Here is a 16036-nt window from a genome sequence, read left to right as displayed (position 1 = left end):
CCAGTCCCAGCTGTGGAGACATGGTACAGCTGTCTATTTATAGGCATATATGCATTTTAAATTGTAATTTTGTCTTGTATGAGTGTGTTTTATAGTGTGTGTCTGGCCGTGTATTATTTCTAATTTCTAATTTCTACAGTGGCAACTGCTAAATGTACAAACATTGTCTCAAACACTGACTCACTGGCTATGTGTCGTTTTCGCTGAAGAAATAAACAGATTTGAGTCTGACCATAACACTTCAGAAAGTAAGACTTGAGTAGACCAAAACATTTAAAAGAACAACTGCATTGTTTTATTGCCGTTTTCAGCATACATCCAACACCCCTATGCATTTAGCTACATGAAGCACTTACATTACAAGTCATGAGTCAACAGAACAGTTTAAAAATTAGGATTCATTTTCTTTACATATAATACATGTTGCACACATGTTAATAAATATCAATACAATCATGTCAAACCTGTCACACGTCATCTAAAGCAACAACCCTTAAAATGAATGATATCACTTTGTTTTTATTCACATAAGTCATAAATATAGCCTCTGGTGTTTCTGTGCTGTAAAACTGTGACTACCTGGATTTTAACGGTTGTCAAAAAGGCTATTAGATTTGACGAACCACCAGATGAACCATAATGTTCCTGTTTGATGCCAGTTGCTCAGAAAGCACGTTGCATTCCTTCAGCGGACCCATTTAAAAGCATCTATTTGTTTGTTTGGGGACTTGCTGTATAAAAGTATTTGAAAAATAAAAGACAAGTAAAAAAAGAAAAAAAAAAAAAAAACTTGAGTTCCAGTGGGATACGCACAGGTGACTACCTCAAAAAACAAGTCAACTCAGAAAAATAAAATATAACTTTACTATAGAGCATGAAAATCAAAAAGGCATCTTGTTCAAGGGTAACGTGTTAACACTGCCATATAATAATGAGTGGTGTGTGGTGTGCAAGTCCTCGTGGCGTACTCAGATTTTGCAGCAAATCTACCAACAGAGACAGTCCTGTGGCACAAACTAAGAAAACGCGAGTGATGCTGATCTCCCATTTACAGTGAAATCAGCTCCATTAATGATATCCCGATGTCGACTCACACGGTAGGAAACGTAGCAGAACTCCAGCGCGCGCGGGTCCTTCAAAGAGAAATCCAATAAACGGTTGATTCACGCCGCTACCGTTCACCATTGTCAGAATCATAAACATCCAATCTCGACCGTGGACAAATATTGGTGAACATTAACCGTCAGCGTGATGTACAGAGAACAGCATGTCAAGGAGAGGCCCGTCATTATCGAGTCATGTGAAATGCTTCAGTGTTCATATATATAGCATACGTCTGGAGTCTATGTCCCGGCTATAAAAGACAAGGCTAAAGGTATTGGATGTGCCTGCAGCCTTCATTCCTGACATGCAATGGCTTATGGGTGCATCTAAATCATGCACAAGTGCAGGATAATGAGATTCTGGGCACTCTCCTGTGAATGCAGAACAAAACAAAAAATGTTGATCTGTTAAAAGCGAACAAAAAGGTAATAAATACATGACAAAAAAAAAAACATGGGCATAATTAATGGATTTTTAGTGTGAACAATCCGTGGAAAGACGAGCCTTCTGTGGAGCCTTTAGAAGGATGCAGGAGTCAGTCTGTCACTGGATAGAAAGGCAGCTTCAGCAGAGGATGACCGTCCCACAGTCGGACTGAAGGGGCAATCTGAGATTGAGACGGGAGACATCACTCCAGCGTTTAAAACACACCTCTGTAGCAGTCCTTTTTGGAAAAGAGAGAGGACCCTCATCCGCCAAACAATGTGACTTGTTCTACACAAATATGCACACACAAAAAAACACAACACAATTCTTTACAATTCCTTTACATCAGCAGGACCAAACTGCATTCTTCCCTTTAGATAACAAGATGGAACAAGTCTTTCAACACTCTCCCAAAAGCTCCCCCACTCCGTTTGAGAGGATCCACTTCAAGGCCGGGATGATAAAGCTGTGAATGTACTCGCCTCTCCAGGGAGCGAAAGCAAAACTGCAAAGTGATTAACTGAGACTGCTTTATGTAAACCTTGTGGACTGCCTCACTGCCAGAGACAGTCCTACTGTGTTTGTGTGTGTGTGTGTGTGTGTGTGTGTGTGTGTGTTTTGGGGGAATCTTTGACACATTCACTGCTGCAGGTGTTCAGCAGACCAGTCTGATCACCATGTGAGGCAGATCAAGTCAACTTCCCCCCGGGGACTTGATGAGCAGATGATTTTCCTTCCTCTCAAACCCAGTTGAGGTTGAAGCCTTTGGAGAGCATCACGCCCTCCAGATCCTTATCCTCCTCCTTCTCCCGAAGCCTCTGCTCATCCAGGAGGGCCACCAGGGCATCGCGCTGCTCCACCACCTCCAGCATCTCATTCAGGATCTGCTTCTCTTGACCGAGCTCCTTCTCCGTCTTCAGGTTGTCTGATGGGGGGGGGGGGAGAAGGGAGGACAAGGGGTTAAAAGAGAGGGAGCCGATCGCACAGGTTGTGATATGTCCGAGGTGAAGCGGCTGGGGCCCGCGAGCTAACTAGCACGGCCGCATTCACCTTCCACGGCCATCCGCTCCCTGAGCTCCTGCTGCAGTCGGCTCTGTCGGTCCTCCAGCTCCAACTCTCTGGCACTTGGGGACAGAAAAGATTTTTTTTTTTTTTTTTAAAAGTGAGTAAAACACTTCGCCGATGAATCATCGCTTTCGACATTCATGCTTTCTGGTTTCACGTTCGTTTATCTTGGCGGGGTCTTTCTTGTCCCGTTGTTTTAAAAAAGATGAATAGATAATCTAAAAGCTTTTAGGAACCGCTCACGATATACCGCTGGCTGATTTAATCACTTGTCAGAGCAACGCAGTTGTTTTTCGAGTTATTTTTAAAAATGATGACGACTTCCACGGAGCTACAACTTTTTTTTAAATTCATGATGTAACAATTGCAAAAGTTAGGCAGTCAGTATTTCCTTCTGTATGGTCTCGCTCGAGGTTATAATTACCATTGTTAACATCATCATGCAATTGATCCCTTGCACTGCATTTTTAAAGATGCCTCTATCGTTGATCGGTTAGTTCAATGCTTTGCGGGAATCAATGCTCATGACTTTGGCGATCCCTTAACATGAATAGTGTGTTCACAGCTCAGTGAGACTCTAGCAATATCCTCATAAAAAAACTATCTGGAACAGCAACCAAGAACATGCAGCTAAGCATCGGACCTGCATTGAACAGCCCCTTTGACCAGTCGGCGCATCCATTAGTTCATCCATCCCGACAGTCGAGAAATGTACTCACAATATCATGAGTTCTGACTCGTAGCGGACCAGGGCGTTTTTCTCCTGCACCAGCTTGAACCACTCTTGCATTAGCTTGGGATCGTCCTTCTTGCCCATGCCTGGAGGGGGAGGGGGGGGGAAAGCACAGAGTGGGAGTAAGAACGCCAGATGGCTTGGAGACGACACGAATGTCACACAAACAAGGACCGACGCAGGCGATGCAATGACAGCCAAGCCAGGATGTCCTCGCTGAGGGATGGTGAGGTGGGAGGATGGACTCGACAGCGGCGCGGTCACTCGCACCACACGCAGGGACGGCGCACGGAAGATGGCGTGGAGCGACAGGTTACTACTCTGGTAAATATACATACAGACACGCAACTCACACACACACACACACACACACACAACGCACAAATAGACAACACCTGTATTTGCAAGATTGAGAGTTTTCTGTCACCCGGTTTGGACTTTGTGTCAGACGTAGCGACGACCTCACAAGAGTTTTTGAGTGTGTGGGTGTGTAGTAGGAGAAAATGCAAACACACCAACCAAAGCTAGGACATTACAGAGAAGTAAACCCAGGGACCTCAGAGCAATACATCCTCCCCTGCCCACATATTGACCCACCAGCCAAAATGTAAATCCTTTGAGTGTGGGGAAAGGGCATGAATTATTCTGCCGTCTCAACACATTACAAATAGGACATCAAGTGTTCATGGGATGACTTATCAGTGAGACCAAACAGTGAAGTTCACACTCCATCAAGTGGGCCTCAGGGTGATGCGTGTGCTTATGACATCGTGCACGGCGCAGTTTGCAGAATTGGCACAATCAGTCAGAGAGCAGAGCGGCTGTGCACTGTACAGCTGTACGCCGAGAGGTCCGGCCTGTGTGGCGTGCTCAGAGAGACCCGCTGCTGGGGAGATGCATCCTTTTTTTGGGGGGGGGAATGAGGGAGAGGGGGGGTTATCTGGCTGCGGCAGAGGGGACCAAGCGGTTTCAATGAAACACCGAAAGCAATCCTCGACGCAGCGCGACACACTTAGCTGGGGAAGAGGAGGCTTTAAAGAAAGGAAGAGGAAAAACGACGCACACGCGTAAATCGCGTGGCTGTGGTCTTGAGGGCGGAGAGACCGGGAGAGGAGCGGCTCCCGCTGGAGAGGAATACAGCATGATGTGGGTTTCCCCAAACCTATTTTACAAATGGATGTTATTCTTTGTCTGTTGAGCTCCCTCAACGTCTTCCTCCATCACCACCCTTCAGCCCCAGGCTCCGAATACAAAGAGGGGGAGGGGGGGCCGTCCGGTACGAGGCGGAGACGACAATGAAAGAGGAACAAAACACCACATCGCACACAAACACGATTAGAAGCTCGGGCAAAGTTGTAGCCACGGGGTGTTAGATGCTGGAACAAACAGGATGAGACATCATTTTTTTAAGGACTTGATTTGTGTCAGACGTTAATATTAATAACACATCATCACACCAGGCAGGTTTCGCACTCCTTGCACCACAAACTCGCCCGCGAGCTCGCCGTGTCACCGCCAGGCCTTTGATCATGTTATCATTTTACGAGTAGATGACACGATACAGCTTTTATACAACGGCAAGGACGGATACTACAAAGGAGGATACAGCATCACGATTGGTTTGCTGTTGATTAGACACTGCAGTAGCGCGATTTCCCCCTCCATGAAAATTATCTTTGTTCCTATTATTCGGAGACATGATGCGTGTACGGTTAAATGTTTTACAACAACAACGTACAACAGTATGAAACTGGAGGGCTTGTAATGAGTTGCTCGAATACAAATGGCCGCTCCACATCCCGCTCCTGCGGGGACGTCTCGGTTACAATAATGACACTTTGGCTTTCAAACACTCAAATCCCTCAATAATGTGTGCATCTTTATCTTTGACACGTGGAAACTTCACCGAGTAGTAATGAACTGAAACGGCATTTTGCTGTTGATGATGATCTTTCATTGTGTGTCAATGATAACTGCCTAATTACACTTTTGGGGGGATTTTAGATTTCAGATTAGCCGACGCTGAACGTGACCTGCTCAGGCCTCCAGCGTCGACGCTGCAGGACTCGAGATGCTGCTACTGTAATGATATCGTTTCCATCCTGCTTCATATTTAGTTCGGGGAATGTGACAAGTGTAAAATAACCAACTGCCCAGAAACGTCGACAGCAAACATCCTGACGCAGTGAGCAAAATTGTGATGACATTTCCCCCCCCCCCCCCCCCCCTCCAACGTTTGAAATCAATTTCCTCATCATGAATGCCTCAATACTTCACTGAGTTTTGGAAAGGTTCTGGGGAAATCTACTGAGCCTGATCACACACACACACATGCAAACGAGGTCAAGTCGGGACGGGGAGACGGGGAGGATGACGGTGGGGGGGGGGGGGGGGGGGACGGGCTCAACAGGGCAGCCCAGTTCTGGAGATCCTTTCGGTCGCCATGGTAACCCGCCACAACCGTCAGCGGAGGCGGCGGGGTCACGTTACCTTCTGGGGAACAGCAGGGGCAGAAGGAGAGAGGTCGTCGGCGTGGGACCCCCACAAAGGGCTCAACTTCAACAACACAGGGGGGGGCACGAGGGAGTGATGCAGATGGATGCATGGATGAGAGAGAGAGAGAGAGAGAGAGAGAGAGAGAGAGAGAGAGAGAGAGAGAGAGAGAGAGAGAGAGAGAGAGAGAGAGAGAATGCAGGAAGGGGGAGAGCAGAGATATTACAGAGAGAGAAAAAGAGTACACAGAGCGTAGGTGGAGGGGGAGGCAGGAGGGATGTGATAAGGGAGAAAGAAAATTGAGGAGAAAATCAAAAGAGGGTAGGCGCACTGTGCCGGAGAGAAGACAAATCACCTCCAGAGAGGAGGTGGGAGAGATCATCTGTGTGGTGTGAGGATGAAAAAAAGGGGTAATAATAGGAAACGGAAACAGAAGAGACAGAAGACTTGGTGCACAGAGAAAAATAAAGAATCTCCCCGTTTAAGCTTTCTGGTGCCTCAGGTGATCTGCAACAGCACCCTGTGTCGATTAGGAAAGGGGAATAGCCTTGGCATGTGGCCAGTGTTTATACACAAGATGATTCAATCCCATTCATTGAAGCCATTGCTGATGGAGATACACATCTCACTCACGGAGAATTGCTTTTTGACGTGGCTCTCAGTAAATATGTAATTGTATAATCATTAAAGTAAAGGAACAAAAGGTTATATCAGATTCAGAGTAAAAGCATCTTGATCCTGGCTTTAGTTTTGGTGCCACCTTCAAGGCTAAAATACAACCACCAAACAGCAAAATTCATTATGCAGTCAAAAAGTCTACAATTCCCCAACCCGTGATGAAACAAGGCAAGTGGAACTGCTCTTCTCATTTCTCTATTTCGTGCCTCCTCGCTTCCTCTGTCCTCCATGCTCTTGCCTGCGACCCGGAAAGCAATCTCAGCGCATCATTTTGAAGGATGTCTCGAATCCTAAAATGCGTCTTTAGTAGAGGGGAGCAAGGATGCACAGGTGGTTCCTCCGAGGACACCTCTGACGCCTAAAAGAGGCGCTTAAAAGCGATGAGCAGCCGTGCCACGCGACGTGAACGATCGACGTTGCTTCAAAATGACGGCTTGGAAGAACGGACGTCTCATTTTGTTTTAGCGCGTGTTGCCTCGACTCCTACCCTCTTGTCTCTTCTTCTGTCTCGTCTTTGCCTCCTTCCCTTGCATCTCAGTCCCTCCCACTTGAGATGCGAGAGGAGAGGAGGCGAGGAAAGAAGTCCAGGATGTACTACTAAGTAGTGAAAAGAGCCCAAAAGACGTATCCTCCCTCGGTAACGCACTCAGCGCACCACAAACACACCGTTTTCAGCTGCAAAGACTCAAAGTGAGAGACATAGTAAATTGTTCGTCGTCACTACGTTCGATCAACCGGCCAAAATATTTGGATTTGAGCTCAGAAACGTCGAGCCCGTTAGAACCCTGGTCAAACTCCTTCTTGTGTACATTTGCTCATCTTTGTGTCAGAGCTCCACACCATCTCCTGTCCAGTTTAGTGACAACAGCCAGCAACACAAAACCCAACAGAGAAGCACAGGCCTTGCTGAAATATGTGGAAATGCACCTTTCTTTCTTTTTTTTTTCCTCACTCCTGCTGGGACACTTCCACAGAAACGGAATAACTGCTCAACAAACAAAGCCTGCTGACTTTGCTGGTCACACGGGGAGGAAAACAAATGCATTGTACTCATATTCAAACAAGGCCACAGTCTGCAAAAACAAACGACAGATACCACGAAACATCTCTCCCAGACACGGCGTTATTGGCCCAGAGAAACTAAGGGTCAAGGGTTGGAATATGACCTATTAGCACGCACCACACACACGCACACTGGGAGTTACACAACTGAGCAGGTATGAGAAAGTCAGGGAGAAATTTGCTGACACTACAGGACAGAAGTTCAGCAGCACTGATCTCTGAGGGGAAGATAAGAGCCATGCCAGCAGATTAGTATGGGACAGGTTATAAAATACTAATTTCACAGTCTGTGTGTGTGTGTGTGTCTTTTGTCTCGTGTGTTTTTCTTCATCGCTGATATTTTTGGTCCAACAAATGAAATCAGTTCTTCTTAACGTGAGTAAACAGAGCAACTGTTGGGGAATAATCTCAGCTGCGGAATGACACACGTTTGACGCTCTCGTCTAGAATATGGCGGCACCAAAGCGAGTGCGCGATTGACTCAAAATAAACGACTGATTGCCGAGTGCACATGATCACCTTGTGCAACAGCGCGGCTCATTGATTCGTTTGGTTTTCGGGCGGCAATAGAGCTCTGTGACACGGAAGCCGAAACTGTATCGGCTTGAATTTGCACACAATATACCGGCTCGGGGGGGGGAAAAAACCAACTATATTCTTGTTTTTCTTTTTATTTACTGACAATAAGAAAATATAGAATATCAGCCTCTTTAAGCGTTAAATCAAGACCCAGCACTTTTACACTGTATTGCACACGTCCGGCATGAATGTGGTTAACAAACTATGGAACAAGAAATCTGGCACACTATGTAATGAATATGCAAAGGTAGTCATCTCTAAAGAGCATGGCCTGCATGTGGTATGACATCTCGCAGGCAAATCCGCCCGTGCCCTATTTCTTTTTCTCCGCTGGACTTTGAATGCAACAGCAGTCCGTGCTGCCGCGTAGATTTCTGACTCTGCAGTATGTCGGAGTCTCCACTGCGGCTTGCATTAGAACGTCTGCGTGCTAAGGAGTCACAAATACAAGTTACCTATTCATCATTTATGAGTGTATAGAGATCAAAGAATATTTTAGGAGGACAGCACGAGGCCAAGTGTTTGATCTTTTGTTTGATGTAAAGTCAGTGCGTGTGGAGGAAGGAGAGGGGGGGGGGGTTATAGGCGCAGAGTATTGCAATGAGGCTGAAAGCCTGCCAGTCAGCCAATCAGGGTAAATATGAGGGGTACGAAGCTCAAGTAGTAGGAGGACAGGGGTAAGAGGACAGATAGGTTAGCCATTAGGTTAGTTTAAAGCGACAGATTTGAAATACATACCGCCCAGATGCAAGTCCAGGATTTCACTGTAATTAGAATCTCCCCAATAGTCTACAATGACAGGGATATATTAGAGATAGGAGTTATTTTACACAGCCCCAAACTGGGCACACAATCACACGCACAAAATTCTCCGTCAACAGCAAGTCATGCATGTTCTTGCAAATAGTTTTTACACTCACGCACACGCGCGCACACACACAGCAACACTCAGAACAAAGAGAGTCCGTCGGTACTCACCACAGGCTGAGCAATAATGAAATGTGGCTTTTTCTTTTCTTTTTTTTAAAAATAATAAGAGGCTGCAACATGGATGTGCTGCGTTGCTGTTTACTGGCTCAGTCTGCTGAACATCACACAAAGCCTCTTGTAATGAGTTGAGGAAATTATCATTTTGGTATCGTGTGCATTTTAAATTTGACAAAGTTGCAGTTAGTGCAAACAGCGAGAGAAGCTTCCGTTTCTCCAGTTATGTGCGATCCAATCCGTGTGCACAAATGTTAAATTGCGATCACTCAATGATTTAATACCTAATGGTTTCAGACTGAAAGAGCAGCTGATTGTTAAGTGAGATCTTTGAGTGCAACAGACAGAGTCACAAACAACTCTGGATCGCTGTGACTCACCAAAGTAAAACAAAAAACATGTCAGAGATATGATCTTAACAAAACATCTGTATCAAGTCAATCAGCCACAGCAAAGGTTTGCAGAAAATATTGTACTCAAGAAGTTGTCAGCCTGAAAACCAATTCATATTTTGATTTCTGTTTATCAAATGTAACGTGATCTGAGTCTTGACCAGAGTACAGAAACTCTCCTCATTGAGAGGCGGCGAACGAGACAAAAACACATCCAGGATGAGCAAACACAAGTCTATGCCGGGACACACATTCTGCTGGTCGCATGCAGCTCGGACTGACGATGGCGGACAAGTAATGAACGGACAAAGACCAACATGTTCAGAGATGGAGACATGTTGCAGTGTGTCACCACAGATGGAGCCTACATAACAGTGTCACATGTCATTAAGAAAAAATAAATTCAAAAAAAAAAGAAGGAAACTACAGTAAATCTAATACCTGATCTTCTTTTGTGCTGTTTGGGTAACGTATAAGTACCTTTATACAATCCTTTAAGAGAGTAGAGTAGTACACAAGTTAAAACAGACTCAAACAATTGGCTTGAGACACAGCTGATGGAAAAGTAAAGAGCTGTAACTCTTTACTTTTCCATTGGTTTGGGGGGGGAAATTGGCCGAATTTAAAGAAATGCTCATGTTGCACGCTGCATTTGCATGATGGAAGCTTTTATAACATCATCATGAAGTAAATTAGGATGGAATACACTGTCGGTGCTATAAAGGAAAACCTTAGTGCTTTTCTCGCATACAAAACTGACAAAGTAAATTATGTTATTGCTCCTGAGCACTATTCAGTACTCTTAGAAAACTGTACCAAATCATGAACTGTGCAGCCTCTGATGCATAATGCATCCTTCACCTCAGATATATATTGTCTGCAATAGTTCCTTGTCCGGACTAATTTAGGCTTATTACTTTGTAGAAACAAATGTCTTTCTGCTCCGCACAAATCTACGTGCTGCAATATCTGCTTCAGTGCGGCCGAAGAAATTGTAAACGCAGACTTGTGATATCAAATGATCGCGGAGGGACAGCTTTTCTGAGTTAATGCAGTTTCTCGGTTACATCATCGATATTATTATTATTCCCTTTGGAGCTCTAGAAAAGGCTGAACTCGTATCGTGCCAAGTTAAACACGGTCTCACGGAGCCAGCGCTGACACAAAAACAAGATTTAATTGCCACACATACAGTAAATCACTTGTAAAATCCTAATATGAAAATTGGTCTTTGCGTTATGAAACGACACCCTTCGGCTCACTAAACGGAGGTGACGTGTCCAGCTGCAGTAGCACTGCTGGCACAGCACGCAGCATGGGATTGACTTCAAAATAATTAACGAAGGTTTAAAAAGGAAAGGTAATTTTCAATAAAAAAACATTTTTCATGGTCATCAAATCGTTACAGAAGTTATGGGGAGGCCGCTCCCATGCAGAGCAGGTGTAGGCCGTGATGCTTTGTTAGTTACCTGCTTCTCCTCTCAAGGCCTTCTCCACAGCGACGCCCCTCTCCTCCAGCTGCCTCTGCTTCTCCTCCACCTGCTCCAGCTGCCTCTGGATGATCTGAACGAACGAGAGAGCGTGAATGAGACGCGTGGACACACAGCACATTGCAAACAATCAGCGTTATCTGGCTCGCACGGCAGCGTTATCTGACCCACACGTCTGCCACTAGTTACGTGTGCCACGAGTTTCTCGGGGAGGCGGCTGCAGAGGCTACCTTTTAACAGTTTACTAATGCAGCGCTTTACCCTCATTAAAAATAAACAAACCGAGAAGCACGGCTAATTAGAGTCTACGAGCACATCAGCCTGTTGCACATATTTCACAGATTTGACCAGGAATTGATTGACATTTCATAGTTCGTACTTATTTGGCCCACACCACGTAATTGGCAGTAAATGGAGGGGATGCAGCCTCTTAGGACGTCCGGGAGGGGCATGCAGATGATCTCGTGTCCACTACCACCACTTCTACGGAGCCCTTTACGTGTAAGTAGCCACATATGGTCATTTTCCTCACAAAGTATTTCAAGGCGTGCCCTATAAAAAGGTTTTAAACCTACTTCTAAGCTACTAATGCTGTGAGAAAAAGGTGAACCAGTCTCAATCTTAAGGACATATTTACGTTTCGTACGTAGAAGCTCAGCCATTGTATCGAGAATCTTTCATGTTTAATTTTTCCATTATACTTCAGGAACTAAAATGGTGAATTATTGCATGAACTCAATGCTTTTGGCTGTTATCTGACACGAACAACTCTGTGGGCAACAGATGATGTCTTTGAGTGTAAAAATTGTTCAAACTAGTTCAAAACCAGCTCCACGCCCCTTTCGGTGACAAAGAGAATTACATTGCGTGTCCATGGGACTTGGTGAATGATATTTAAGGTGAACATATTTGACTTGATAAATGATTGAGTGGATCGATGTGGGCACAGTGATGTACGGAGGAGAACGGGAGATGTCCAAACTGAATATAATTCATCGTTACAACCAAGCATGGCTTGATAAATGATTGAATGGTTCGACGGGTAAAAGTGACACACGGGGGTGCAGAATGAGAGATGTACAAAATGAGAAACTTAATAGAAAAGGTTATTTCTCCGCACCCAGACTCCAACTTCCTCCGGCAGTGCTGAACTTTATCAGTGCCACGCTGCAAGGGGAGCTAAACAGGTCGCGTGCTTGGCGTTCTGCAAATAGCCACTAAAAGGAAGCAGGATTTAGGCCAGCTACCCACAGCTCCGGGAGCAGAGACTTCAGCTGTAGCTTAGTGCTGCGTCAGTGGACTGGAAGCCTGACTGCAGAGTTTGAACATCAATGGTAGAGAAACCTTCGCACCAAAGTATGAATTTGGCCACAATCCAAGACAGCGTTGGTAGTGAGCACCCGCCACCAACCAGATGCTGGTACAACACGCAAGTGGCTGCATCACCCACCAGCCAAAGAAACATTTGTAATCTATTGAGTGGCTGCTGGATTTGGAAAGCCACCAGACACAGAGCCAGTTGGACAAAAAAAATGTTAATTTCCAACCCTGGTTGAGTCACATAAGTGTGACCATATGGCACATGAAAAAAACAACAACGTTTTACAGCCTATTCCCAGCACGCCACTAAAACTACGTCCATTAACTTAACCCAGTTTTAAATCGTTTGACACAAATTACATAAATAATGGTTTGGTGAAACAGTTGGACGGGGGCTAGTCGGCACACAAACGCCACGGGTAAACCGACCCAGGAGACTGCATCAAGCCTACTTTCAACATGGCATCAGAGGACCCGCAGCCAGCGAGACGCTGAGCTCCCGTCAGCACGCTCACACCTCGCAGTGACAACGTGAACGTTCAGGTTTACTGTTGGCCATCTTCACTTTGTCTTTTTAGCCGGCACCGAATAACAAAAGCACAGTTAAATCATGAACTGAATTGAATATATTCTGTATTGAATCAGACACTGATGGCACAGCGCTGTGTATTACATCTTTTTCTCAACCAAAAATGCTTTGTGCTGGTTAGGGGCCACTTGGCTGAAAACATATTTCACATGGGGCTACATCACTGAAAAAAAGGTTGAGAACAACTGAGTTAGAGGATCACCAAATGTGGTATTCATCCAGAGGAGAGCGCGGACGTCAATCCCTTCGATAACGTGCCGAGACATTTCCCTGACGGAGGTCGACCTCACAGCGGTGACGGAGGAAAAGTCCCCAAAAGTGTGTGTGTGTGTGGGGGGGGGGGGGGGGGGGGTTACCTGGGCTCGGTGCAGCCTCTTGAGTTCCTCCTGCTTGGCTTGCCGTCGAGCAGCTTTCTGGACCTTCCGTGTCAGCTTGGCATTGAGCTCTTCCTCTGTGTAGGTTTTCTGGTGGAACAATGAAGCAAAACAAAAAACATGGAGTCAGAGAGGTCTCGCTCACAAGCTGCTGATATGTGGAGTTGGCCGCATGGGGCCCTGGCCCTTCAGGAAACACTGAACAAGAGAGGAGGGGGAAACTCTGATTACATCTTGAGGACTAGCACAATAACGTTTTAATACTTCGCTCCACAGTGTCTATCTACACACTACACATTCTCTACAGGCTTTTCTAGTCCTACTAATTGCATATTTTAAAAAAGGTATGGAAACATATAACAATCGAGTGTGGCACATTTACATCAGCTTCACTGCAGCTTTCACACTTCTAATCGTTCACGTTATGAAATCTTCTGGAATAATAGGCGATACAGTGCGTGAACAAGCCAGTAGCTGACTTGTGAGGCCATAAAAAGACGGCATGAATAGAGAGAAAAGAGAGGACAGCATCGGAGGGAACCGTCAAAAGTTATTCCTGCATCCAGACTGGAGTAAAAACAGACGGCGCAGTGACAGATAGGCAGGTTAATATCACACCAGTCGGAGAGGAACAGCCCCTGATATCAAGAGATTAAAGAGGTACCACTGCGACCAGGAGGAAAAAAAAAGGGAGCGCTTTTTGGGAAAGCGGTGTTTTAACAGAGTGGATGTCCAGCGGTGAGCGAGTGGTCCGACTGCCACATGCATACAGAGAGGACGGTTAGTTATAGGCCAGATGCACATGAGGCGTTACGACAGGAAACCGACACATGCGCCGGGGGAGGGCGGGGTTATCAACGGCAACATATGTAATACTACCTTTGTGGCGTACGATCTCTTGAACGCCAGTGCGTGAGGGACATAAACAGACTTGGGGAAGACAAAACAAAAAAGGGAGGAAACGATGAGGATTAAAAATGGGTTAATGATTATGTTAAATTGGTCAAATTAAAAACAAACAAAACACATTGAATTATTTAGCTGGTACAATCAAAACAGGCAATGTTAATGACAAACAAAACATTTTGTAAGAAAACTGATTTTTCAGATTCCAACACCAACGATTTTTTACCATAAAGCAGGAAGACAGGTCTGTTGTTTTCCGTCGACAATAATATCTCAACAGTACATCTAATACGCTCACTGATCTATGAACCACGAACACCACAACAGTCACGAGAGACTCGCCTACTGGATTCCTGTGGGCGCTGACTGAATTACACCCGGCCTGGCAGGCATGATGCAGCATTGACACCCTGTTAGTGGAGCTGTGTAAAGGTCCAAATTCTGATCAACGTTATTGACAAATAACTAAATGTCAATTCTTCATATGGATAGTACAAATGAAGAAAAGTAAAAATGTGATTTTTTAAATTTTTTTTATGCGTTTAGAATGGTTGATGAATTCATGCCTCGGGCCCTTAACTCGACTATACTCGTCTAAACCACCAGACACGCACGCACACACTCACACACACACACACACACACACACACACACACAGAGCAGCAGTGGAAACAATCATTTTGAATTTCAGTCGAACATAATACATGCAAATGGATTGAAATAAAAGAACTCGTAGGATATAATTGTGGATATTCTGCAATGATTTTTTGTGCATAGTCCTAATATGCCATCTGCATATCGAATGAATCCAGTCTTTTGAATAATTCCCTTGTTTCGTAATTTTGCTATAATGATGATGTGAACATTTCCTGTTGAGCTGCTGTGTTTTATATCATCTTTTGTTCTGAGATTACCTGGGGGCAAGAGTTTAAACACTACTTAACAAATAAAAGGTATGTGTAAAGTACTGCAGACTCATTTGAGGTCTGTTTTGAAGCCAGATGCAAGCTTTGTGTACTTAACATTTAAAAACAAACTATACATATTTGCCTCCTCACAAAATTATGTTGAGCTGAAATTCTAAATCATTTAACCGCTTTGTGCACAATACCTCCTCATTGCCTTTCTCCTTTTCACGATCAACCTCTTTTTCCCGCTCTCTTTTATTATGACTCTCAGTCACCCTCTTTCTCTCCTTTAACTCCCTCCTTCTCTCCTTCTCCAGTTTCTCCTCCTTAATCGCTTCCTTCTGTATGTCTGATACCAGGTCAAAGATGTCCAAGAGCTGCTGGCAGGGGGAAGAGATCATTGAAAGAGAAAACGCTTTTCAAAGAAAGTCAAACAGGAAAGGATGCAATAGATGTGCCGTCTATCCTCGCTAAGCCACACATTGTCATTTCAGTCACTAAGGTCCGGATATCTACAACAACGACAACCAGAGCGTTCAGCAAATTGCTCAGAATTGTCGAGAGGCGGTGGTGAATCACGTCCTCACTCAGGCCGCTGCCTGGAGTCTGCTGACTGGCTCTGAGCAGCTGGTCTCCGCTGATTGTCAGCAGATGTTTTACAGACTGAAATGTCCTCGCGAAAATGAACTGAGGCTGGCTTGGCGAGGCTGTGCGCGTCCCGATGCCCGGCGCTGACGCCGCGACATGTTTCACCGCGTCTGTTATTACTCACATCTGCCTTTGACTTCTGGGAGGACCTCTCCAGAACGTCATCACAGGACAGGTCCGAGTCCTCAGAGAAGCTCAAGTTCCTGCGCGACTTCAATTCTGCAACAAGCAACAACACCACACACAAAAAAAGAAGAAGTTTTTATCTTATTTCCTTTTCTTTCG

General features: G+C 45.2%; 1 protein-coding gene across 3 annotated transcripts in view; it reads right to left on the bottom strand.

Moving 5' to 3' along the window:
- Positions 1-288: 288 nt before the first annotated feature.
- mical3a (microtubule associated monooxygenase, calponin and LIM domain containing 3a) overlaps positions 289-16036 on the bottom strand; it is a 58345-nt gene continuing 42597 nt past the window's right edge. Inside the window, exons 37-46 of one of the 3 annotated variants that reach the window (XM_068602782.1) lie at positions 15876-15970; positions 14169-14219; positions 13272-13379; positions 10986-11079; positions 9958-10008; positions 8879-8929; positions 5819-5884; positions 3315-3414; positions 2581-2654; positions 289-2455 (exon numbers count right to left, since the gene is read on the bottom strand). In XM_068602782.1, coding sequence (XP_068458883.1) covers positions 2271-2455; positions 2581-2654; positions 3315-3414; positions 5819-5884; positions 8879-8929; positions 9958-10008; positions 10986-11079; positions 13272-13379; positions 14169-14219; positions 15876-15970 — 875 coding nt within the window. In that variant the 3' untranslated portion in view covers positions 289-2270. The remainder of the gene's footprint in view (positions 2456-2580; positions 2655-3314; positions 3415-5818; positions 5885-8878; positions 8930-9957; positions 10009-10985; positions 11080-13271; positions 13380-14168; positions 14220-15875; positions 15971-16036) is intronic. The other 2 variants (XM_068602780.1, XM_068602781.1) reach the window with 2 other exon arrangements.

The sequence above is a fragment of the Clinocottus analis genome, unplaced genomic scaffold (genome assembly GCF_023055335.1).
Source record: "Clinocottus analis isolate CAN_PGR_092001 unplaced genomic scaffold, fCliAna1.0.p SCAF_6, whole genome shotgun sequence".
NCBI classification, from domain to species: Eukaryota; Metazoa; Chordata; class Actinopteri; order Perciformes; family Cottidae; genus Clinocottus; species Clinocottus analis.
Note: the sequence above shows the minus strand (reverse complement) of the source record. Positions and strands in the feature narration are given on the sequence as shown.